General features: G+C 41.2%; 1 protein-coding gene across 5 annotated transcripts in view; it reads right to left on the minus strand.

The window, feature by feature from the left end:
* LOC126981591 (ankyrin repeat domain-containing protein 13D-like) overlaps positions 1 to 24946 on the minus strand; it is a 55024-nt gene that overhangs the window by 4670 nt on the left and 25408 nt on the right. For all 5 annotated transcript variants that reach the window (XM_050833020.1, XM_050833018.1, XM_050833017.1 and 2 more), the window contains 11 exons: positions 15210 to 15334; positions 14694 to 14739; positions 14419 to 14562; positions 11981 to 12024; positions 10820 to 10959; positions 10510 to 10576; positions 10023 to 10181; positions 5781 to 5909; positions 1173 to 1323; positions 803 to 964; positions 61 to 223 (listed from right to left, as the gene is read on the minus strand). In XM_050833020.1, coding sequence (XP_050688977.1) covers positions 61 to 223; positions 803 to 964; positions 1173 to 1323; positions 5781 to 5909; positions 10023 to 10181; positions 10510 to 10576; positions 10820 to 10959; positions 11981 to 12024; positions 14419 to 14562; positions 14694 to 14739; positions 15210 to 15334 — 1330 coding nt within the window. The remainder of the gene's footprint in view (positions 1 to 60; positions 224 to 802; positions 965 to 1172; positions 1324 to 5780; positions 5910 to 10022; positions 10182 to 10509; positions 10577 to 10819; positions 10960 to 11980; positions 12025 to 14418; positions 14563 to 14693; positions 14740 to 15209; positions 15335 to 24946) is intronic.

Raw genomic sequence — 24946 nt, forward strand, 5'->3', positions numbered from 1 at the left:
TGAGAAAATGGGTCATGGCAGAGTTTTTTATGAACTTGCTTGTGCACAAAGCTGTCTCACCCTTGCCTTCCTGGTGGGGGGCGGTGGTCAGCCTGCAGTGCTTCCCAAATGTCCACTTGATCCTGCTCAGTGCCAGCCTCAACCAGTGACTGTTGAATGGCATATTGCAGCAGTGCATCATCCTCATCCAGGCTCATCTGTAGGTGCTGCTGGTCCGAATGACCTGCACCAATAGAGTTGTACAATATGTTACAACTTGATATTTTGCTGAGCATTGCTAGCATATTGTGCTGGTAAAGGTATCAAGTTCTGAGAAAAAATATAACCTTTTTCTTAATGACTTGCCTGCTTCTGCATATACAAAAATGCACACAAGAAACATTACCTAAAGTATGTAAATATTCTAAATTCATCTTTTCTCAAATATATGTATGTGAATTAATTATAGTTACATTAATCGGCAAAACTTAGCTGTCAAGGCTTTAATTTTTGCTTTATCTGAGGAAAATTTACTTAACCCGGTAGCAGCAATGGGCCAAATTTGTGGCTTTACCATGTAGCAGTGACGGGCAATAGATGATACGTAAATTGATCACAAATGCTTTGATATATATTATGAAGTGGTTTGTGTGAGTGATGATTTTTTTCTCATTTTTCTCGCTTAGAAGGACCATTAAGAAACATGATCCCTGCTGCTACCGGGTTAAGGATGAAATAACTGATGAATGTACATTGTATGACTCCATATTAAGTCAAATAAAGACAGGTTAAAATTAATTTTAGTTATTTCCACCACACTTACCAATGACAGTGTAACTTGATGGAGGATCAAATGCATCTTCCTCTATTACACAAGATAATCTGTCTTCTTCAGTGACTGTGGACACTTTGTTGATGGGAGCATCAACACCAAATATGTTACCAAATGTTATTCTTGCTGTTAGGACATGGAAGAGTGGGATTTCTGAAAACAGAACAAGTCATAAATGTATATTCTGTTTGCATCTTTTGCACTAAAAACAAATGCTATTAAATCAATAAGTACTGCTGCTAAAGTATAATGCACATGGAATAGCAGCTGTGTCTGCAGATTAGATTGGTAATATTATTTATAGTATATCCCTGAAGAAAAGGTGCTCCCTGCTATGCAGATATGCATGACGTTCACTTACCAATTTTCACTGGGAATCCATTGGGCAGCTGCATCTGGATGAAGTGTTTCAATTTGGCAAAATGTGAGGAGCTGATGGCCATGAGGTCCACAATAGGCATCACTTGGTCCTGCAGTTTAAGAGGGTACTCCTCTGCCAGCCATAGGTGTGCCTGGATAGCAGTATAATATATATAAATCATAAGCTCTGATTTTTTTTTTTTTTTTTTTTTTTTTTTTTACAGCTGAGACGGTTCAAGGGCGTAAAAAATAAATAAATAAATAAATAAAAAAATAAAAAATAAAAAAAGCCCGCTACTACCCTTTGCTCCTGAATAGAGATCAAAGGGGTGGCCAAAAAGAGAGGTCAATTTCGGGAGGAGAGGTGTCCTGATACCCTCCTCTTGGAAGAGTTCAAGTCGCAGGCAGGAGGAAATACATATGAAGGAAGATTGTTCCAGAGTTTACCAGCATGAGGGATGAAAGAGTGAAGATGCTGGTTAACTCTTGCATAAGGGGTTTGGACAGTATAGGGATAAGCATGAATAGAAAGTCGTGTGCAGCAGGGCCGCGGGAGGGGGGGAGGCATGCAGTTAGCAAGTTCAGAAGAGCAGTCGGCATGAAAATATCGATAGAAGATAGAAAGAGAGGCAAGAGAGGTGATGTACCCACTAACCGACATCTTTAAGATGTCGGTAAATACTGGCTATGTGCCGAGCCTATGGAAAGTAGCTAATGTGACGCCGATTTTTAAAAAGGGGGACAGGTCAATTGGTTCAAACTATCGCCCAATTAGCTTAACATTGGTTATAGGCAAGATGCTGGAGTCCATAATAGCCAGGAACATTCGGGAGCATTTAGAGAAACATAGCTTAATTCACGACTCGCAGCATGGGTTCAAACAAGGTAGGTCATGCCTCACCAATCTCTTGTCCTTCTACAATAAAGTATTTGAGGCGGTTGACAGAGATGAAAATTATGATGTAATCTATCTTGATTTTAGTAAAGCGTTTGACAAAGTTCCTCACCAACGACTGTTGCTTAAATTACAGGCTCACGGAGTAGAGGGTAAAGTTTTGAACTGGGTCAAGGCGTGGCTTAGCAATAGGAAGCAAAGAGTGCAAATCAATGGTAAAAGATCTGACTGGGGATGTGTTACGAGTGGGGTCCCACAAGGTTCAGTATTAGGTCCACTTTTGTTTATTATTTATATCAATGACTTAGATACAGGAATTAGTAGTGATGTTAGTAAATTTGCAGATGATACCAAGATCGGTAGAGTAATTGAGTCGGATCAGGACGCTAGTATTCTCCAAGGTGAACTCAACAGATTGTATGACTGGGCGGATAAATGGCAGATGGAGTTCAATGTAGGAAAGTGCAGTATTCTGAGTGTAGGTAGGAACAACCCCTCACATAACTATTGCTTAAATGACACTCTCATAAGCAGGTCTGGTGCGAGAGGATTTAGGGTCTTAGTGAGCTCTGATCTCCATCCAAGGGCACAATGCATTCAAGCTAGAAATCGAGCTAATAGGGTACTGGGATTTATTTCAAGGAGGCGTAAGCAACAGAAGCCCCAGTCTTCCTCAAACTATATTTAGCATTAGTTAGACCTCATCTTGACTATGCGGTTCAGTTCTGGTCACCTTACTATAGAATGGATATCAAAATGTTAGAATCGGTGCAGAGGAGAATGACTAAGATGATTCAGGGGTTGAGAAACTTGCCATACGAGGAAAGACTCAAACAGTTAAACCTGCATTCTCTAGAAAGGCGAAGGGTGCGTGGAGACATGATCGAGGTTTATAAATGGATGAAGGGCTTTAATAAGGGAGACATTCATAAGGTTTTGTTGGTAAGAGAACCGGGTAGGACACGAAGTAATGGGTTTAAACTGGATAAATTCAGATTCAACAGGGACATAGGCAAAAATTGGTTTACTAACAGGGTGGTGGATGAGTGGAATAGGCTTAGCAGTCATGTGGTGAGTGCCAATACAATTGTCACATTCAAAAATAGACTAGATAAATTCATGGACAGCGATATAAGGTGGGGTTAGATACACGGGAGCTTAGGGTCAAAGGAGCTGCCTTGTACAGGCCTACCGGCCTCTTGTAGACTCCTGCGTTCTTATGTTCTTATGTTAACATGGCGGCGGAATTTAAGAGGTAGAAGACTATCAGTATGAGGAGGAGAGCTGATGAGACGAAGAGCCTTTGACTCCACTCTGTCAAGGAGAGCTGTGTGAGTGGAGCCCCCCCACACATGAGATGCATACTCCATACGAGGGCGAACAAGGCCCCTGTAAATGGATAGCAACTGTGCGGGGGAGAAGAACTGGCAGAGACGGTACAGAACGCCCAGCCTAGAGGAAGCTGATTTAGTAAGAGATGAGATATGAAGTTTCCAGTTGAGATTCTGAGTTAAGGATAGACCGAGGATGTTTAGTGTTGAAAAAGGTGATAGCTGAGTGTTGTCAAAGAATAGGGGATAGTTGTTTGGAAGATTGTGTCGAGTGGATAGGTGGAGAAACTGTGTTTTTGAGGCGTTAAAGGGCACCAGGTTCCTCTTGCCTCAATCGGAAATAATAGTAAGGTCTGAGGCTAAGTGTTCTGTTGCCTCCAGCCTTGAATCGTTAAGTTTCTGTAGGGTGGGTCTTCTATTAAAAGAAGTTGAGTAATGCAGAGTGGAGTCATCAGCGTAAGAATGGATAGGACAGTTCGTTTTGGAAAGAAGATCATCAATGAACAACAGAAAGAGTGGGAGATAGGACAGAACCCTGTGGGACACCATTGTTAATAGATTTAGGGGAAGAACAATGACCGTCTACCACAGCAGAAATAGAATGGTCAGAAAGAAAACTGGAGATAAAGGTACAGAGAGGATAGAAACCGTAGGAGGGTAGTTTGGAGAGCAAAGATTTGTGCCGACCCTATCAAAAGCCTTTGATATGTCCAGCGCAATAGCAAAGGTTTCACCGAAACGACTAAGAGAGGATGACCAAGAGTCAGTTAGGAAGGCAAGGAGATCACCAGTAGAACGCCCCTTGCAGAACCCATACTGGCGATCAGATAGAAGGTCAGAAGTGGAAAGGTACTTTTGAATCTTCCGGTTAAGAATTGATTTAATAGCTTTAGATAGACGAGAAAGTAAAGCTATAGGACAATAGTTTGAGGGATTGGAGTGGTCAACCTTCTTGGGCACAGGCTGTATGAAGGCATACTTCCAGCAGGAAGGAAAGGTAGATGTTGACAGACAGAGGCGAAAGTTTGACCAGGCAGGGTGACAGCACGGAGGCACAGTTTTTAAGGACAATAGGAGGCACTCCATCAGGTCCATAAGCCTTCTGAGGATTGAGGCCAGAGAGGGCATAGAAAACATCATTTTGAAGAATCTTTATAACAGGCATAAAAGAGTCAGAGGGGGGGATGAGTAGGAGGAATATGTCCAGAATCGTCCAGAGTGGAGTTTTTAGGAAAAGTTTGAGAGAAGGGTTCAGCCTTAGAGATAGATGAGACGGCAGTGTTGCAGTCAGGACTGAGGAGTGGAGGGAAAGATGAAGAAGTGAAGTTGGGGGAGATGTTTTTGGCTAGATGCCAGAAGTCACAGGAAGAATTAGAGAAAGCAAGGTTTTGGCATTTTCTATTAATTAAAGTTTTTGGTTAGTCAGAGAATAGATTTGGCACGATTCCGGGCAGAAACGTAACATTCATGGTTAGCATTAGTTCGAAGGCTCTGGTACCTTTTGTGAGCTGCCTCTCTATCTGTGACAGCATGAGAACAAGCGTGATTAAACCAAGGCTTTTTAGCGTGAGGAGTAGAGAAAGTACGTGAAATGTATGCCTCCATTCCAGAGACAATCACCTCTGTGATGCGCTGAGCACACACAGAGGGGTCTCGCTCCTGGAAGCAATAATCATTCCACGGGAAATCGGAAAAGTACATCCTCAGGTTGTCCCACCGAGCTGAAGCAAAATGCCAGAAGCATCGCCTCTTCGGTGGGTCCAGAGGGTGTACAGGAGCAATAGGACAGGATACAGAAATAAGGTTGTGATTGGAGGAGCCCAACAGAGAGAACAGTTTGACAGAGTAAGCAGAAGGGTTTGAGCTAAGGAAGAGGTCTAGAATGTTGGGCCTGTCTCCAAGACGGTCGGGAATACGTGTAGGGTGCTGTATGAGTACTTAAAGTACTTTGTGCAGATGTAGGCATACAGAACAATTTTTGAAGTGCAATTATTATTATTATTATTATTATTATTATTATTATTTATTATTATTATTATTTTTTTTTTTTAATATTCAGAGGACATCAAAAGCAATTTTCTTCAAAAGGTAGAGTGGTGAATCAAAAAGCCATTTCATCATTTTGAAAAGTGGTCAAGGTAAAAATGACCTAAGGGAGGGCCCAGTCATGGTCAAATGCTCCTGTATCCTTTAAGCATCTTACAACTTAAACACAGTGAAATATATATCCATATCTTAATTAAGACCTTCATTCATCAGGCAATTATGTTGCATTTATGGTAACATCTGGTGCAATACTATGAGTGAGTCAACTTGTATCAGTATTTTCCTACTTTAAATTTGTTACTTCATTACTGTGATGGAAATAGTGATTGACACTAACCTTAAAGCTTTGTACTTTCTTGGCAACTTCTTTAGGTCGGCCAATGTCTCGTCCTTGCAGGTCCACCTCAGGGTTGAAGTATTCCTCTGCCGTAATATTGGTTGGATTGTTGAGGCTGCAGGACTCACTCTAAAACAAGAAAATGTCATAACATCAAAGGCACACTGACATGCATAATTGACTGTACATTACATTTCAAAGTCAAATAATGCTATTTTAAATTAATGTAAAGAAGAGGTAGGCTACTTAAATCTTAGGAGAGGACTCTGAGCCTTAACCCCTTCAACATGAGGACGCATATACTGTGTCCTTGTGTGCCCCGTACCATATCCGAGGACACGTATACTGCGTCCTGGCTCGCTTTAGCCAGCATATGAGTTATTTCTTCCTGGATATTGTACAATAGTTTTTAGGATGTAGGTCGTATATGATACGGTGTCTTATTTGACTTTCACTGTTATTATTGTGTAAGAATGTAAGTGTGTCTTGTGCGCATTTGTACTTCACAGTAACAATCAATTCTAACAGAAAATAACAAAAATAATGAGAAAGAAATGATATATGTGTATGTGTGTGGAGTTCCTCTTCCCTCGAGTTGCCAAGTGGCTGACTAGTGCATTGTCTCACCACCACCTCAGCTCTGGGACATGGGGTCACACGGGAGCTGTGGCCTCCCCTCCCTGCCTCCCCCTCACACCCATCTCACTATCTCTGTTTTCTTTTTTTCTTTCTTCCTACCTCCTCCCTGCAGTGTGTGTGTGTGTGTGTGTGTGTGTGTGTGTGTGTGAGAGAGAGAGCGAGAGAGAGGCATCAACAAGTTACAGCTTGATTCTGCTGACATCATCATCATCATTTCATCGACGCCTGCTCCTAGAAGCTCCCACCACGGGATGGTCACGGCAGAAGAGCTTCCAACTTTCTCTATCCATACACTCCCTCCTTGCCTGCTCAAAGTTTCTCAAAGATCTTTCCCCCCTCTCCCTAATGTACTCTTGCACCCTATCCCTCCATTTCACTGGAGGTCGTCCTCTAGCATTCCCTCCCTCTATCTCACTCACATACACCCTTCTGGTCATCTTACTCTCCTCCATTCACTCCATGTGGCAAAACCACTTTAAAGTCTGTCGCTTCACTTCTTCCACCACTCCACACTTCTTCCCTTCACCCCTGTGACACATTCCAAAATGCTCGTACACACTTTCATTACTCATTCCATCCATTCCAGCTAGAGGGCGGCAGAAGAGAAAGGAATGTATGAGACTGTTGTCTATAAATGTGAATGGTTTAGGTGGTGAGGAAAAGAGGAGAGTGATGGTTGAAAATTTTGTAAATGGTAGAGTGGATGTGTTGGGAGTGAGTGAAACACGTATTCGAGGAACTGGTGTGAGTGATGGTAGAGATGGTGGGAGGGAGTGCCTAGTGGATGTCTGTGCTGAGAGGGGAATGTTCCTAGCGAACACCTTCTTTCAGCACAAGAATATCCACCGATACACGTGGAGGAGGGGAGAAGATAATGAACAAAAAGGATTGATTGATTATGTGGCAGTAGATGAAAGGCTGAGAAAAGAAATTTGTGATGCAAAGGTAGTAAGAGGAATGTTCGATGGATCTGACCATCTTGCAGTGCTGGCAAAGTTAAAGCTGAAAGAAAAGTGGGTGTTTGAAAAGAAAGGTGAAGTAAAAAAGGAAATACTGAAGACAGAAAAGTTACAGGAAAAAGAAATAAAAGATGAGTATAATCGTGAAATGGCAGAGGCTTAAAGTGAAAAATGGGAAAGTGTAAAAGATAATACAAATATTGAAAAAGTTTTTGGAACAATTAAAGAAATAATGGTAACTACAACAAAAAGAGTGTTAGGGATGAAAGTGGTGAGAGATGGAAAAAGAAAAGGAAATTCATGGTGGACAGAAGAGAGGAGAAAAGGGAACTTTTTAAGAAAACTCAAGAAAGAAATGTGGCTGAGCAAGTAAAAAGGGAAAGGAAAAAGAAATATAGAGAATGCAAAATGAAATTAAAACAAGTAATAAAAGAAAGTAAGAAGAGAGCTGATGAAGACTTTGGAAAAAGACCAAGTGAAAAATATAAAGGGAACAGGATCATATTGGAAAGAAGTAAAAAATGAAAGAAATGCAGAAAATATCTCCTCAAGTAAAATAAATGAAGTTATGAATGAGAATGGAAAGATGTTGAAAGACGGGGAAGCTGTGAAAGAGAGATGGAGAGAATATATCAAAAACTAATGAATTTTGAGGATGGACGTCCAGCAGCTGTAACTGCAGCAGTTTTGAGTCGAGGTAGAGGAGGAGTATATAAAGAAAGAAGTATAACATATGAAGAAGTAAATCAGGCAATAAAAAGATTAAAAAATAGATAGGCAGCAGGAATTGATGGAATCACAGCAGAAATGTTGAAGTGTGGAGGAGATGTAGTTGTTAAATGGATGGTCAAGATATGTGAAGTAGCATGGGAAGGGGGGGTGCCAGCAGACTGGACAAAAGCCATCATTGTCCCAGTTTACAAGGGGAAGGGCAGGAGAGGGGAGTGTGGGAGCTATAGAGGTATAAGTCTCCTGAGTATACCCAGAAAGGTATATGGAAAAGTCATAATAGAGAGGGTGCAAAGACTTGCAGAAGAGAAAATCAGTGAAGAACAAGGAGGCTTCAGGAAGGAAAGGGGATGTGTGGATCAGATATTTTCCTTCAGGATGGTAGTAGAAAAAATAATAGCAAAAGGAAAGAAACTTCACACTGCCTTCATGGATTTGGAAAAAGCTTATGACAGTCGATTGGATTGCATTGTGGGATGTTTTAAAGATTTATGGTGTGGGACGAAAACTGCTTAGTGCAATAAAGTCTTTCTATGAGGATGCATCTGCATGTGGCAAAATTACTGGAGAAACAAGTGAACATTTTGAGATAAAAGTGGGCTTAAGACAAGGGTGTTTCATGTCACCATGGTTGTTCAATATTTATATGGATGGTGTTATTAGAGACATTAAGGGCAAAGTTGGAGAAGTTGGAGTAAGACTTCGATGAGGGAAGGAAGTGGGTACTGAATTCGATACTGTTTGCTGATGACACGGTGCTCATTGCAGAAAATCAAAGTGATCGTAAAGTTCGGTTGGAGTAGTTTAAATATGCTCCCTGACCCTAAACCCTCTGTGAGCTATTTTACGACTGCGGTGGCTGCAGCATCGCCGTGGCCGCCGCCAGAGGAGGCGACGTGCTTTCATAAACATTATCCCCTATTTTCAAGAGTAAAAAAAGGTCCTTGAATTGGATTTTCAAAGCATTTCCATGACTGTTGAAGGTTTGTAGAAAAGATATATGAAGAGATACTGATGTTTCATAAAGTAGATTATGAGATACTGGCACGGACCTAAAATGAATCTTTACCAACAACTACATCTCCTCCACACTTCAACATTTCTGCTGACACCGTGACCAAAGTGCTTATCTCCCTCTCCCTGTATCTCGATCCCTCCCATCTGTGTGTGTGTGTTTGTGTGTGTGTGTGTGTGTGTGTGTGTGTGTGTGTGTGTGTGTTTGTGTGTGAAAAAGAGAGAGAGAGGAAATAGGCTGCTCTCTCTCTCTTTCTCTTCGTATCAGTGAGGTGTCAGGCTTTTGATCTCTCTCTCTCTCTCTCACACGCACACATACACACGCACACACACACAAGACCCACCTCCAGAAGGACGGCCTTTCAACCTTTTACTCCGTGAAATCTGTGCATATTGCCAGTGAATCCATGATCTTACGTCTGTGTCCTCCCCTTCCCTCTCCTCCACTTTCCTCTAATCTATTTTTATCACAACTAATAGCTATAAGGAAATTCAATTCAGCAGATACACGTCATCTACGCATAACACAAATTTCTCTATATTTATGCATACATCTTAAAATTATCAAAGAATTTATGTTACTTTATGTGCACCATTTAATTTTGCATATTTTTATATATAGTACATGATGATTATTTTGAGTTTATGGCTTAAAACTTGTTATATTTAGTAGTGATATTTCAAATTTGGCGAGCGCGGCCAGCCCGGATACGGGGCAGGGCGCTATATTCACCCAGCCGTAGTGAAAGGGTTAAGACAACTATGCTCATGACAAATTTTGCAGTGTTGAAATATTCATGAGCATTCAAATATATTTATGACATACGTAGTGTTTGCATACAAAACAGTAAAAGATGAGACCAGGACATGCAGATACTACTGTAAGCCTGTTTTTACAAACCTCTTCAGATGAAGAGGGAGAGTTTTGCTTCTCCTCCACTTCAGCAATGTTTAGGAAAGACTGAATAGGACTCCTAGGAGATGACTTCTCCTTGTCAGCATCAGTGAGATGCTCGGTTCGAGTCTTTGTCACAAGCTCTACATTGGTTGCAGAAAAAACCTGGAACATTAAGGTTGCAATTCAGTGTTATTCAGATTAGGATAACTTATTTATTATACCAGTCACATCACCACCACCATCACCACAGGCCCTCAGCTAGGATCCAAGGACAAGAGAGGAAAAAATAAGGTTGCAAGGACCAAACAGCTATTCATATTCAGCTCCAAAGTTAAGTGCATTTCTATATATTCTCAGGTTTACATACATTTTCATTACTTTGGTTTATTTGCTTCAAAAACATATCAGAGCAAGCTCTTTAAGAATTTATCTTACAAAAAATATTAAACTATTTCCACGGGTAGGGGCAGACGTAGGGGCTGACACTTACCTTACAATCATGCCCATTAACATTTTCACTTCTGTCACTTCGCCAGCCCCAGATGCCAGCTTTATCCCTGAAAAGGAAACAGATGATATTGAAGAGTTTGGTAATAGAAACAAAGGTTCAATGCATATGCCAAGTCTGACAAAACTAAAAATCCCATTCAAAGTAAAAAAACTCTCACAAGCTTTGCAGTGCATTAGTAATGAGATTTAAGGTCAACCCACACCATACTGTTAACTCTTGGAGGTACATGTCATGCAAGACAAATATTCATGTGATCCCGGCCCTGCATAGAATGTGGTTAACAACACACCTCTCAAAGCTGATCTTTTCAGTGTCAATGTAGGTGATGGCAATAGGTGTGGTGAGCCTCTGGGACAACATGCCAGGATGTGGACGCATGTAGGCCTGTGCCTGCTCTGGTGGGAGTGTCCGCATGTTCTCCATGTAGACCTGTGTGGAGATTGCAGACAGTCCAGTCACACCACAAATCACACTGAAAGATCTTTAGTCAAACCTCAAAAGCCAATATGCAACCTTTGTACTGTCTATCTTTATGCATTGCAATGTCTGTGAAAAAATGCCTTTTTATTTTATTTTTTTCTTCAGAATATCTATTACAGTCACCTCTCGATTAACACGAGTTTAAATAACACGTTTTTTTATTTAACACAAGTTGATATTTAAGGAAATATGTTTAACTAACACGATATGTTCGATTTAACACGAGTTTAATCGATTACGTCACCGCGCGGAGACGCTGTCTCTCTCCTCAAAAAAGTTGACAATCCAGACAAAACTTGATCAATTCTTCCAAAAGAAGACAGTAGAGGTCCAGGAGTCGGAGGAAGAGGAAGGAGACACAAGTGAGGAAGGAGAGCGGGGTGAGGATTTGGCAGACGACGACGACAACCAGTGATGCATCAACAGTGATGGTGAGTGTGAGGACGTGTTTTTGTTGTGTCAGTGACTTACAAATGTAATGTAGCAATTCTTTCTTTAGAAAACTTTAACTTGAAGGAGTTATCTTTGTCACCAATAGCATGGGTAGTCAAAGGAAGAGGAAGGAGGCAAGTGAGGCGGAGTGGCGGAGGTGAAGGGAGTGCGGGGTGAGGAGGGACGGTGGCCGACGCAGGTGAAGAACAAATTTAAATAAAATGAGAACGTGTGTTTGTTGTTTCCGTGACCCACTAATGTATTAAAACCGTTTTTTTAAGGTTAGAGTAACAAAATCCCCTAAATAGGCAGACTTTCCCAGTGTCCAGGAACGTAAACCCCCCAATTACCATTGTTTCCTATGGGGAAATTATGTTTAAATAACGTGATTTTAAATAACACGACATCTCCAGGAACGTAACCCTTGCGTTAATCGAGAGGTGACTGTATACTGTTGTGGAAATAATAAATTCATTTTGTATTCTTACTTGACCTTTGACCTACCTCTCCTTGTGACACAAAAGGAAACCAAACTCACCTGCCCAGTCTCATGATCCACTTCCATCATTGTGGCACCATCAGCTGTGAGTGGAGGAGAGGCAATGGTTTCAGTGCGACAGTGACCTACATGAGACTGGAAATCACCATTTAGTGGTAGAGTACTGTGCTCTAGATTGGGGAAAGTTTATTGAATATGAGCATAAATTATCATCATCCCCATCATTTTCATTATCATCTTCACTAATTAACAGGGTTGGCGGTTTAAACCAAATGGTTTAAACCAATAAAAAAAACTGGTTTAAACCAACTAATAAAACCATTGTTTTTCTTTTGTGTGTATCTTGTTAGTTTCATCAGTATTGTGGTTTTAACTATATGTAAGATTTTAATTATGTACAGCAGGGTTGGCGGTTTAAACCAGGGGTGTCAAACTCAAAACCCTTGGAGGGCCAATTCATGCTCTGAAGTGCCGTCATGGGGGCCAACAAGGGTAGAAAATACATTGACAAGATTGAAGTTACCGTGATACTGGCCATTTATGACTATCCATGGGCCATGAGTTTGACACCCCTGGTTTAAACCAAAAAACAATCAATAAAACCAGTGTTTTTTGTGAATCTTTTTTAGTTTCATCAGGTATTGTGGTTTTAATTATATGTGGTTTTATTATTTTTATTATGCAGTCATTTTACTAACACCACGTCAGTTGGTTAACTCAAATCTCTATTCAAATGCTGTAACTCAAGAGTAACTGAAAACATAATTTTGGTATATATATATATATATATATATATATATATATATATATATATATATATATATATATATATATATATATATATATATATATATATATATATGTACCAAAATTATGTTTTCAGTTATTTGAACAGCATTTGAATAGAGATTTGAGTTTACCAACTGAAATAAACCACATATAATTAAAACAAAACACTGGTTTTATTGATTGTTTTTTTGGTTTAAACCAGGGGTGTCAAACTCATGGCCCGCGGGATAGTCATAAATGTCCCGTGGTATCACGGTAACTTCAATCTTGTCAATGTATTTTCTACCCTTGTTGGCCCCCATGACGGCACTTCAGAGTATGAATTGGCCCTCCAAGGGTTTTGAGTTTGACACCCCTGGTTTAAACCGCCAACCCTGCTGTACATAATTAAAATCTTACGTATAGTTAAAACCACAATACTGATGAAACTGACAAAGATACACACAAAAGAAAAAAAAAAAGGTTTTATTAGTTGGTTTAAACCACTGTTTTTTTTTTATTGGTTTAAACCATTTGTGGCTTAGTGCAGTACAGTATGTTATATGCATTTGCTCAATAAGTTTCAGAAAACAATAAGTATGAATAAGTATTGTACTACATTTGAATTTACACATAATCTAGCTACCAGTATTTTTCTGTATGCATTGTTGGAGAGGATTTTTTTTAAACAATTTATCTGCTGTTATATATATATATATATATATATATATATATATATATATATATATATATATATATATATATATATATATATATATATATATATATATATATATATATATATATATATATATATATATATATATATATATATATATATATATATATATATATATATATATATATTTGCCACTTCACTAAACAGCAGATAAATTGTTTAAAAAAAACAGGAAAGTGCCTCTCTCTCTCTCTCTCTCTCTCTCTCTCTTACAGCTGTTTTTGTAGCATGCAACTGGAAAATTAGAAGAGGTCTTCCATGTTTTACTACTCTTTAACATTGCAATTAAAAAGCATGTTAGAGAAGCTGCATTTTGCCTCTTTTACAGATTGTATGAAGATCAAATGAATATTTTGCTAAATCCATCTCTAAATCTATCTATAATTCCTTTTCAAACTCATATATGTATATACGGATACAATTACTGGAATAAACATACTGGAAAAAAAAAGTGGTTTAAACCAAAAAAAAACATGGTTTAAACAAAAAAACTGGTTTAAACCAAAAAAAACTGGTTTAAACCAAAAAACTGGTTTAAACCAAAAAAAAACATTGTTTTTGTTTAAAAAAAAAAAAAAAAACATTGTTTTTTGCCAACCCTGCTAATTAAGATGAGGATCCAAAAGTGGAGAAAGAAAATTTATCTGAAGGGAATACAGATCGCCCTGGCAAGAAAGCCATACCACTATGTAAATCATTATCTTTATTTCCCGCATTTCCTGAAGTCATGGGATGCATGAGAGTAGGATTCAGTTCCAGGCTCTGTGACCTTTTAAGAAAATAAGAAAAGAAAAAGATTGGGATTCCTTTTCTCAACTGTTTCCTTCTGTATAGTGGAAGAACAAGGAAGGCTACTTGCATGATGAGTCATGGGGCTAACAGTTCCTAATGCAAAAATATCAACATACAAAGATGAATACAGAAGAGTGTGACTGAGGAACAGATCTTTTTTAAAAAGTCAGTGGCATACCCTGCCCCTTGAAGATGTAGCTCCTGTTTCCTCGCTGCCAGCTGGTCTGATCAAACCCAATTAGTGTTGTGTCAATGCGCACATTGGAGCCACTCTTGTATACTCTGTAGGTGTCACTTGGGCACATCCGGGACACAAGTGGCACTGCAGGGGACACATCAACCTTAATATCTCTGTTGTCATCAATATAATCAATTAGTACATCCTAAAGTAGATCTTGATTCTAAATGCATATGTAATAATTACAAAATTATATAGATAATAGTATTTCTTACCCCAACTTGTGAATTCCCACTTCATCTCCACATAGAAGTCTGGAGCCTATGAAAAGAGAAAACACTGTAAGTACAAAAAGCCTCTTTATCCTTTGATTTACAAAAAAACTGATGAGATTTTACCTTGATTGTTTCTTCATTCTACATGAGGCTCTCAAACTATCTCACACTATTTAGCTATTTGTTGCAGCACTCTGACTAAAGCAACCTATGTTATGAACACTTGACCACGGTCAAAAGATAATCCCTATATTAATCATGTTTTATGAAAAAAATTATTTAACATCAATCCAGTAGTTTTTCTAGAAAGAAAAAAGAAAATGAGAAAAAAAGGTCTTTTTTTTGTTCAATATTTTGGTTTTGGTGTTCACTAAATACTTCTGAAAACCACTCCCTCCCAAACCAATAGTTTGAAAGTGGTCTGCAATTTTTGGTGTCCTGCCCACTTTAAATCATAAAGTCACATTGAAAGCACTAATCCACATCAGTACAAGTACATCCTGTTCAATGACTTGCCTCCTTAAGCTTGGAGAGCAGTGTGGGGATGCCGGCGATCCTAGAGGAGTAGCGCTGCATGTCCCGCCCCTCCAGTACCACCCCCAGGAGCTCCGGGTCCCCTGTGGCTGTTGCCTCCTGCAGCACTGCCACATGCCAAGCAGAGCTCAGTTAGAAGGGCTAGAGCTTCTCTACATGTAACTGTGTGTATATATATATATATATATATATATATATATATATATATATATATATATATATATATATATATATATATATATATTACCCTCTCGAGTTTCGCGCTCGCTTCATTCCGAAGGTATAGCGCTAAACTCGAGGATCGCGAAACTCAAGGTATTAAAAACACTGAAAAAGCGCTTATCTATTCAGACCCTTTTTTTTTTTTATGTGGGTTATGGCGCCGGTAGACCATCCATCTGGGCCTGATGGTCGGCCCCGAGCCTGCCATGGTGTAGGCAACTGTTTATAGTGGCGCCATTTTAATTGGCTCATGCTGCCCCCCTGGAGTTCAATTGTTTTCCTCCTTTACTCCCTTGTTATCTCGAAAACGTACCTTGGAAAAAGGAAGAAAAAAGGAAGAGAGAACAGGTTGTTTTACAGCCACAGATGAAGCCTTACGATTGGCTAAGCTCTGAAAACACGCTTGTGATTCGCTGGGGGGTCCGATGATGTCATCGCCGGCGCTCACCCGGTCAGCGGCCTCGCTGCCTTAAGGCAGTATCACACCCCTAGCTAGTGTCAACTCGGTGGGAAGGAAAAAGCACTGTGTGACACCAGCTTACGGATAACCGTGAACTCGCTCCCGGTTGGGTATACAGGCGTTGCCCGTAGCCCCAACGGTTGGACAAAAACGGCCATTGTGACACTGCCTTAAGACAGTGAAGCCGCTGATAGGGTGAACGTTGGCGATGACGTCATCAGACTCCCAGCGAATCACAAGCGTGTTTTCAGAACTGTCAGCCAATCGTAAGGCAGCCGCCTTCAACTGCGGCTTCAAAACGACCCGTTCTCTCTCTCTCTCTCTCTCTCTCTCTCTCTCTCTCTCTCTCTCTCTCTCTTGCCATACCCACAATGTTTGGAGGAAAACGTCCAGTGTGATACTACTTTTAAAGCTAGTGTGCGTGACGCCGATGGTAAGTAGACGTGACCCATGCGTGTCAAAGCAGCGTGAAACTCAGGGTGATAATGTGCGAAAGTTGGGATGGTAAGAATTTAGGACTAACTGCGAAACTCGGATAGCGCGAAACTCGAGAGGGTACTGTATATATATATATATATATATATATATATATATATATATATATATATATATATATATATATATATATATATATATATATATATATATATCTCAGTCTCACGCCCCAGTTTCACGATAGGATGCATTGACGCTAAATAGGAAGGCAGAGGAGGGAGGAGGCAGAGGAGGGGGGAAGGGAGAGAGGAAGGAGGAAGACAGAGAGGAGGGAGGGAGGGAGGCAGAGAGGAGGGGGGAAGGGAGAGAGGAGGGAGGCGGGGCAATGGACGTTAGGTTGCTCCTGAGTGACGTCACAGTTAGACTGTGACTTCATGCTTTCCTATTGGCCAGCAGCTCACTCAGGGACGACTGCTATTGGTCGAGATTTTCTCATAGCAACATTATCCTAAAAAAAAAAAAATTCACGCGCCGCCACACTGCAGTGTTGCCAGATTGGGCTACTTATAGCAAATTGGGCTACTTTTGGGTCTTTTGTGCTACTAAATTTTGACATTTGCGACTTGCTGCTTTTTGGACTACTTTGGAATGGAGTTCCAGCCAATGGACCGTGGAGTCATTCGAGCTTTCAAAGCCCATTACACCCATATTGTGTATGACCGCGCCATCAAAGCCATCGACTCATCTACAACGGTTACTATGCTCGACTTCTGGAAAAGCTACAACATCCGGGATGGGCTAGAGGTTATCAAAGAAGCCTGGAACTGTGTGGACACACAGACAATGAACGCCTGTTGGCACCAGCTGTGGCCGGATGTAGTGAATGACTTCCGGGGGTTCGGCATCGAGAAGGAGGTGAGGGCTATCGTGACGTTGGCCCAGAGGATCGGAGGCGAGGGTTTCACAGACATGACCGAGGAGGATGTTCACGAGCTCCTTGATTCACACAGCGAGGAGCCTAACGACGAAGAACTCCTCGACCTGGTTGACATGATGCAGCCCAGTGCACAAGGTGACGATGAGGAGGAGCAGCAAAAGCAACGCTCCTTGACATTAAAAGGTCTATGAGACTTTTTTCACCACACTGAATTGTTGGGTCAGCAGGCCATGGAGATGGACCCAGTGATGGATCGGGCAGCAAAATTTAAGCGTGGATTAGAAGCACTCCTTCTGCCATACAGGGAGGCATATCGTCACCTACAGGTTACTGCCAAGCAGTCCACAATCACCACATTCTTTCGGCCTAAGTCTGCTTCTGTGTCTGTCATCGCTGAGCCTTGTGCAGAGCCCCCTGTTATCGAGGAGGAGGAGGAGGAGGATGTCGACGACCCACTGTCTTGTTGACAGCACAGTGCCATACTGTGTTGTCACCACCCAGCCACCTAAGTCCAGCAGGTCCGACCCCAGGGTGAGTGTTGATTACATATTGTTGTCTAACAAGGTCTTGTCTCATTTCAGTCATTAAAAAGAACGAAAAAAAACATGTTTTATATGACGTGTCAGAGGTGACTTCCCCAAATGCATATTTTCCCATAGGGTTATAGTCCATATATATATATATATATATATATATATATATATATATATATATATATATATATATATATATATATATATATATATATATATATATATATATATATATATATATATATATATATATATATATATATATATATATATATATATATATATATATATATATATATATATATATATATATATATATATATATATATATATATATATATATATATATATATATATATATATATATATATATATATATATATATATAGCTCAGTAGAAGGTTAGGTATATATATATATATATATATATATATATATATATATATATATATATATATATATATATATATATATATATATATATATATATATAGGGCAGGATATATCAGACAGGATTGAGGCGTTTTAGGGATCGAACCCCATTGTCTTTCTCAGCTGTGGCGAGGACCTTCTCAGGCGTTTTAGAGAATTGTTAGGCAGGATACGTGACGCTGGTGGGTCACCAGTAGTGTGTGGCGTCCTGCCAAGGAGGGATGGATGGCTGTCCAGGGCGATAGCAGTGAACAGCAGACTTGCTGAGCACTAATGGGTGGCTGTTAGTGGGACCTCTTCTTTGGCAACGACGCCACGGGATACACTTGACGTTCAAGGGTGTTGAGGCTCTCTCAGACTCCCTTGAGCGAGCACTTGGTACCCTGAGGGATTTTGTAGTATAGGCGGGGGGGTTAGGAGTAAAGGTAGCAATGGGAGGAGTAATGGTAGGGTTAAACTAGCTCATAATATAACCAGGCAGCTTAGAAGTAATTCTAGTGGAGTAACAGAGGACGGCTAAGAATCTTCTATACTAACAGCAGGAGCCTCAGAAACAAGATAGACTTACTAAGGGGTGAAGCTTGTTCAGAAAATTTTGACATAATAGCGATCACTGAGACATGGATAGACTTTGCTAATAGAAATTTTAGGTCAGAATTTGAAATAACGGGTTATCAGATGTTTCACAAAGACAGAAGGGGCAGAACGGGAGGTGGAGTTGCGCTATATGTTAAAGACTCACTTAAATGTTTAGTTAACAACTCAGTCAAAACTAACATGGATTCAGAATCAGTTTGGGTGGACGTTTACAAAGGGAAAGAAAAACTAACTCTAGGAGTTATATACAGGCCACCCAACCTTAACAGGCAGGACACGAGTATATTACTACAGGAGATTGGCAGGTATAGTATTAGTAGAAATGTCTGCGTAATTGGTGAAATTAATTATAGGAATATAGACTGGGAAGATCTAGTGGGTGACCTGGAAGCCGAGGACTTTCTTGAAGTTATACAAGATAATTTCCTTAAGCAGGTAGTTACTGAGCCTACCAGAGGAGATAACATATTAGACTTAGTCCTAACCAATAATGGGAGGTGGGCGGAGAGTTAGAAAATAGTGATCACAGAACGGTTCGTTTTAGGTTGGTAACCCGTGATCCAAACCCAGTGTTAGTGCCAGATTTTAGAAGAGCAAACTACGAGGGGCTTCAAGACATCTTGAAGGGTAAACTTGTATAATTTATGGATTCATGAGGGCCATAACTGATTATTTGAGAGACAGTAGAACCAGGTAGAAATTTCTTACAATAATTTATTTAGAGTAATAGTAGAGGGGCAAGAACATCATATAACACATCTAACAATTATAAAAGAAAAAAATGATAATAATTTGATGACTCGTTTAATAAAACACGATATTGGGTTAAAGAATGTAATTTATCAGAAAATAAAGAATGGGAAACACATCTCAGGGAACTATCTAGATTAGTTAAGAAAAACACCAGGATAGCAAAAAGAACTATGAGATCAAAGTAGCAAATGAGGCGAAAAGTAATCCTAAGGGCTTCTTTCAGATGTATAGAACAAAAACACGGGAGAAAATTGGACCGCTGAAAACAAACACAGGGGAGCTAGTAGAAAATTACGAAAATATGAGCACATTGTTGAACGACTACTTCCTTTCAGTATTCACACAGGAGGATCGAACGACTATACCGGAAAGAGTTCAGGTGTACGAGGGCGGGGATGGCGATAAATTGAGGGATATAATCATTACCAGGCAAGTAGTTCAGGATGAGATAGATAAGCTTAAGAAGAACAAGTCGCCAGGTCCTGACGGGATATTTCCGAGGGTATTAAAGGAGCTAGGTGATATAATCAGTGACCCACTAACCGACATCTTTAAGATGTCGGTAAATACTATGTGCCGAGCCTATGGAAAGTAGCTAATGTCGATTTTCAAAAAGGGGACAGGTCAGTTGCTTCAAACTATCGCCCAATTAGCTTAACATCGGTTATAGGGAAGATGCTGGAGTCCATAATAGCCAGGAACATTCGGGAGCATTTAGAGAAACATAGCTTAATTCACGACTCGCAGCATGGGTTCACAAAAGGTAGGTCATGCCTCACCAATCTCTTGTCCTTCTACAATAAAGTATTTGAGGCGGTTGACAGAGATGAAAATTATGATGTAATCTATCTTGATTTTAGTAAAGCGTTTGACAAAGTTCCTCACCAACGACTGTTGCTTAAATTACAGGCTCACGGAGTAGAGGGTAAAGTTTTGAACTGGGTCAAGGCGTGGCTTAGCAATAGGAAGCAAAGAGTGCAAATCAATGGTAAAAGATCTGACTGGGGATGTGTTACGAGTGGGGTCCCACAAGGTTCGGTATTAGGTCCACTTTTGTTTATTATTTATATCAATGACTTAGACACAGGAATTAGTAGTGATGTTAGTAAATTTGCAGATGATACGAAGATCGGTAGAGTAATTGAGTCGGATCAGGACGCTAGTATTCTCCAAGGTGAACTCAACAGATTATATGACTGGGCGGATAAATGGCAGATGGAGTTCAATGTAGGGAAGTGCAGTATTCTGAGTGTAGGTAGGAACAACCCCTCACATAACTATTGCTTAAATGACACTCTCATAAGTAGGTCTGGGATTTAGGGGTCTTAGTGAGCTCTGATCTCCGTCCAAGGGCACAATGCATTCAAGCTAGAAATCGAGCTAATAGGGTACTGGGATTTATTTCAAGGAGCGTAAGCAACAGAAGCCCCGAAGTCTTCCTCAAACTATATTTAGCATTAGTTAGACCTCATCTTGACTATGCGGTTCAGTTCTGGTCACCCTACTATAGAATGGATATCAAAATGTTAGAATCGGTGCAGAGGAGGATGACTAAGATGATTCAGGGGTTGAGAAACTTGCCATACGAGGAAAGACTCAAACAGTTAAACTTGCATTCTCTAGAAAGGCGAAGGGTGCGTGGAGACATGATCGAGGTTTATAAATGGATGAAGGGCTTTAATAAGGAGACATTCATAAGGTTTTGTTGGTAAGAGAACCGGTAGGACACGGTTTAAACTGGATAAATTCAGATTCAACAGGGACATAGCCAAAAATTGGTTTACTAACAGGGTGGTGGATGAGTGGAATAGGCTTAGCAGTCATGTGGTGAGTGCCAATACAATTGTCACATTCAAAAATAGACTAGATAAATTCATGGACAGCGATAATAGGTGGGGTTAGATACAGGAGCTTAGGGTCAAAGGAGCTGCCTCGTACAGGCCTACGGCCTCTTGCAGACTCCTGCGGTCTTATGTTCTTATGTTCTTATATATATATATATATATATATATATATATATATATATATATATATATATATATATATATATATATATATATATATATATATATATATATATATATATATACCTTTGATGTCTTGAAAATATTGATTGCTATATAACAGTATAGTGATGACTGGGGCTGTGTTGCGAGTGGAGTCCCACAGGGGTCGGTACTGGGTCCACTGCTTTTTATCATTTACATCGAGTTGGACACAGGAATTAGTAGTGATGTCAGTAAGTTTGCAGATGATACCAAGATCGGTAGAGTAGTTAAATTAGGCCAGGACGCTAGCGTTCTCCAGGATGAGCAAGACAGACTATATGATTGGGTGGGGAAGTGGCAGATGGAATTCAATATCAGGAAGTGTAGCATTCTGAGCGTAGTTAGGAATAACCTCTCAGACAATTACTCCTTAAATGACACTCCTCTAAGCAGGTCTGGGTGTGAGGAGGACTTGGGAGTCTCAGCAAGCTCCAACCTCCATCTTAGGGCTCAATCTTCGGGGAGGCGGTGGCTGAACGGATAGTGAGACGGCCCCGCGTTCAGGAGGACGCGAGTTCAATCCCCGACCGGTGCCACCAAGATGGGATTTTTCAGCCACCGCTGAGTGGCTTAAAACTACCCATATGCTGTCCAGAAGACCACCAATCAACCCGGACTCTAGATTCTAAGATTAAAGATGAGCTCCGGGAGGGCAGCATGAGCTAATGCAAGATGGCGCCACTATAAACACTCGCCTGCGCCAGAACGGGCTGGGCCGACCATCAGGCCCCACCGGGAAGAAGCCTTGGATCGACCATCAGGAATTCAGGATCCACTGGGAAGAAGCCTACCGGTGCAATAGGCCGAGGCAAAAAAAAAAAACATTCAGGCTAGGAATCATGCAAAAAGGGTACTGGGTTTCATCTCAAGGAGTGTAAGCAATAGAAGTGCTGAAGTCATCCTCAAGCTTTACTTAGTATTAGTTAGACCTCATCTCAATTATGCAGTTCAGTTTTGGTCACCCTACTATGGAATGGATATCAAGATGGTAGAATCTGTACAGAGGAGGATGGCAAAAATAATTCAAGGGGTGAGAAACTTACCATATGAGGATAGAGTTAAGCATTTAAATCTGCATTTTCAAGAAAGGCAAAGGTTATGAGGAGACTTGATTTGTTTATAAATGGATGAAGGGCTTTAATAAGGGGGATGTTAATAGAGTTTTGGTTATAGGTGCCATGCACAAAACATCACAACATCAAGAAGTTCATGCTCGCCAGGCTCTGGGGGACCAACAAACTGCACCACGCTCCTCCGTTGGTGCTGAAGGACAGACTTTTTGCCAAAATGCCATCCTTTTGTGGCATGCTGGGGTGCAGAAATAAATGGAACAAGTTTCCCAATAAGTCTTTCTACGGACTACCAGCTTTGGACGAGATACAGGGACTGAAAGGGGAGAAAATAACGAGAACGCTGATGGCAGTCGCTGGCCAACCGGTCAAGTGACTTGTCCGAGGCACAAAGGAGACATTGCTGTGTGCAGTGGTCATTCTTTAAGTGGTGCAGTGTTATCAATACTTTAGGGTAGGCAGTGGCTGAGTGGTTAGCGTGCAGGCCCTGCATTCACCACGTGCTGGACGACGTGGGTTCGAATCCCCACGCTACCACCTGGGATTTTTCAGTCACCGTCAAGTGGCCTAAGACTACCCACATGCTGTCCTGAAGACCACCCCTCAACCTGGACTCAGGAAGAAACTGCCCAAGTGAATCAAGAATGAGTTTTGGTGGGCAGCATGAGCCAAGAATAAATGGCGCCACTATAAATATTGCCTGCGCCATGACGGGCTTGGGCCGACCACTAGGCCCCTGAAGAAAGCCTACCGGTGGGGAAAAAAAAAAAAAAAAAAAAAAAAGGCAATAATTATGCAAGGAATGTAAGCTACACCCAACACAGTAACTCGTCAGGCCCAACACCCAGACCCACAGCTCGCAACATTGTACACAAGTCCTTTGATTGCTGAAATAATTATTTTTACTCTGAGCACTTACATTCTCTGTATCTTAAACATTGAACTCTTAATTTTTGTAAATAAACTAACCTTGCAAAATTTTAACTAGTTATTATAAACTGTCTTTTCTTAATACATTAAAGATTAACCTCATCGAACCTGACCTAACTTAACTAAATCTAGCCTAAATATACTTGACGCTTGCCCTGCTGCCAAAATGTGATAAACGAAAACGCCCTTGATATATTCCCCCTCCCCAGACCATATTTTAAGAAATAATTCCCACACACAGGTGATTTGCTATGGAAAACAATACATCAATGTGTTGTATGAGCAGAAAGTACTCAATGCAGCACAAAGGTGTCCTTCAGTGTGACTGGTGTACTTCTGAAATGATGGCCTAATGTCAATCACCAGAGTAAGTTGGGTGTAATTCTGGGGTGGTAGCTGTCTGTTAATTGCCTCTGCAGTGCAGTGGTTAGTGTTCCTAAATAAGAATCTGTAGGTCTGGGTTCGAATCCTGTCCCGGGCAGATGGCATGCAGCTCATCCTGCTGCTCCTCCTTCCTTTAAGGCCGGTCAATTATTCAGTAAGTACAAACATATACTGCAGTCCGTCTCCCGCCCGAGCCCCACGGGTTGACACCTGGCAGCCGTGCTGGAGGACCTTCCTGAAGTAGTGCTCCTCAACAACGGAGAGGCCACCCATGTCCGCGGGGGCAGGTTAGACCTGACGCTGGTCTCTCGTGCCCTGGCAACAGGCTCATCATGGCGGGTTCACCCCACGCTGACCAGCGACCATTACGCTCTCTCCACCACCCTAAGAGTGGGCCTGCCGCCACTGCCTCTTCCCCAGCCCCGGTGGGACGTTAAAAAAGCGGACTGGGTCAAGTTCCGGGATGCCCTCAGCCATTGGTGGGGCACGTATGAGCTGGCGGATGACTTGGACCATCGTGAACGAGGCTTCACGGCGGCCGTCGAGAGGGCAGCAGAGGCAGCAATCCCTAGGAAGGCCCCTGGTTACCGCTACCGAAGGGATTGGTGGTTCTTCAACGAAGAGGTCCGGGAGCAGAACCACCTTATCAACATCCACCGAAAACTCTACCGGAGGCGGCTGACCCCCACCAACCTTGAGCTGCTGCGGGAGGTGGTGCAGCACGCCCGCCGCATTACATGGCACGTCAGAGGCAAAATGGCTCGAGTGGTGCGCCAGCTTCAATCAGCACACCAGCCTGGGCGACCTTTGGGCCAAGATCAACACTGCCTCCGGAAAGAGACTGAGTAGACCTCCCGCACACCCCCATCCACAGCAGGAAGCTGAGAGGCTGGTGGACATGTTCGTCTCGCGGGGCTCC

This window comes from Eriocheir sinensis, chromosome 48 (assembly GCF_024679095.1).
Source record: "Eriocheir sinensis breed Jianghai 21 chromosome 48, ASM2467909v1, whole genome shotgun sequence".
NCBI classification, from domain to species: Eukaryota; Metazoa; Arthropoda; class Malacostraca; order Decapoda; family Varunidae; genus Eriocheir; species Eriocheir sinensis.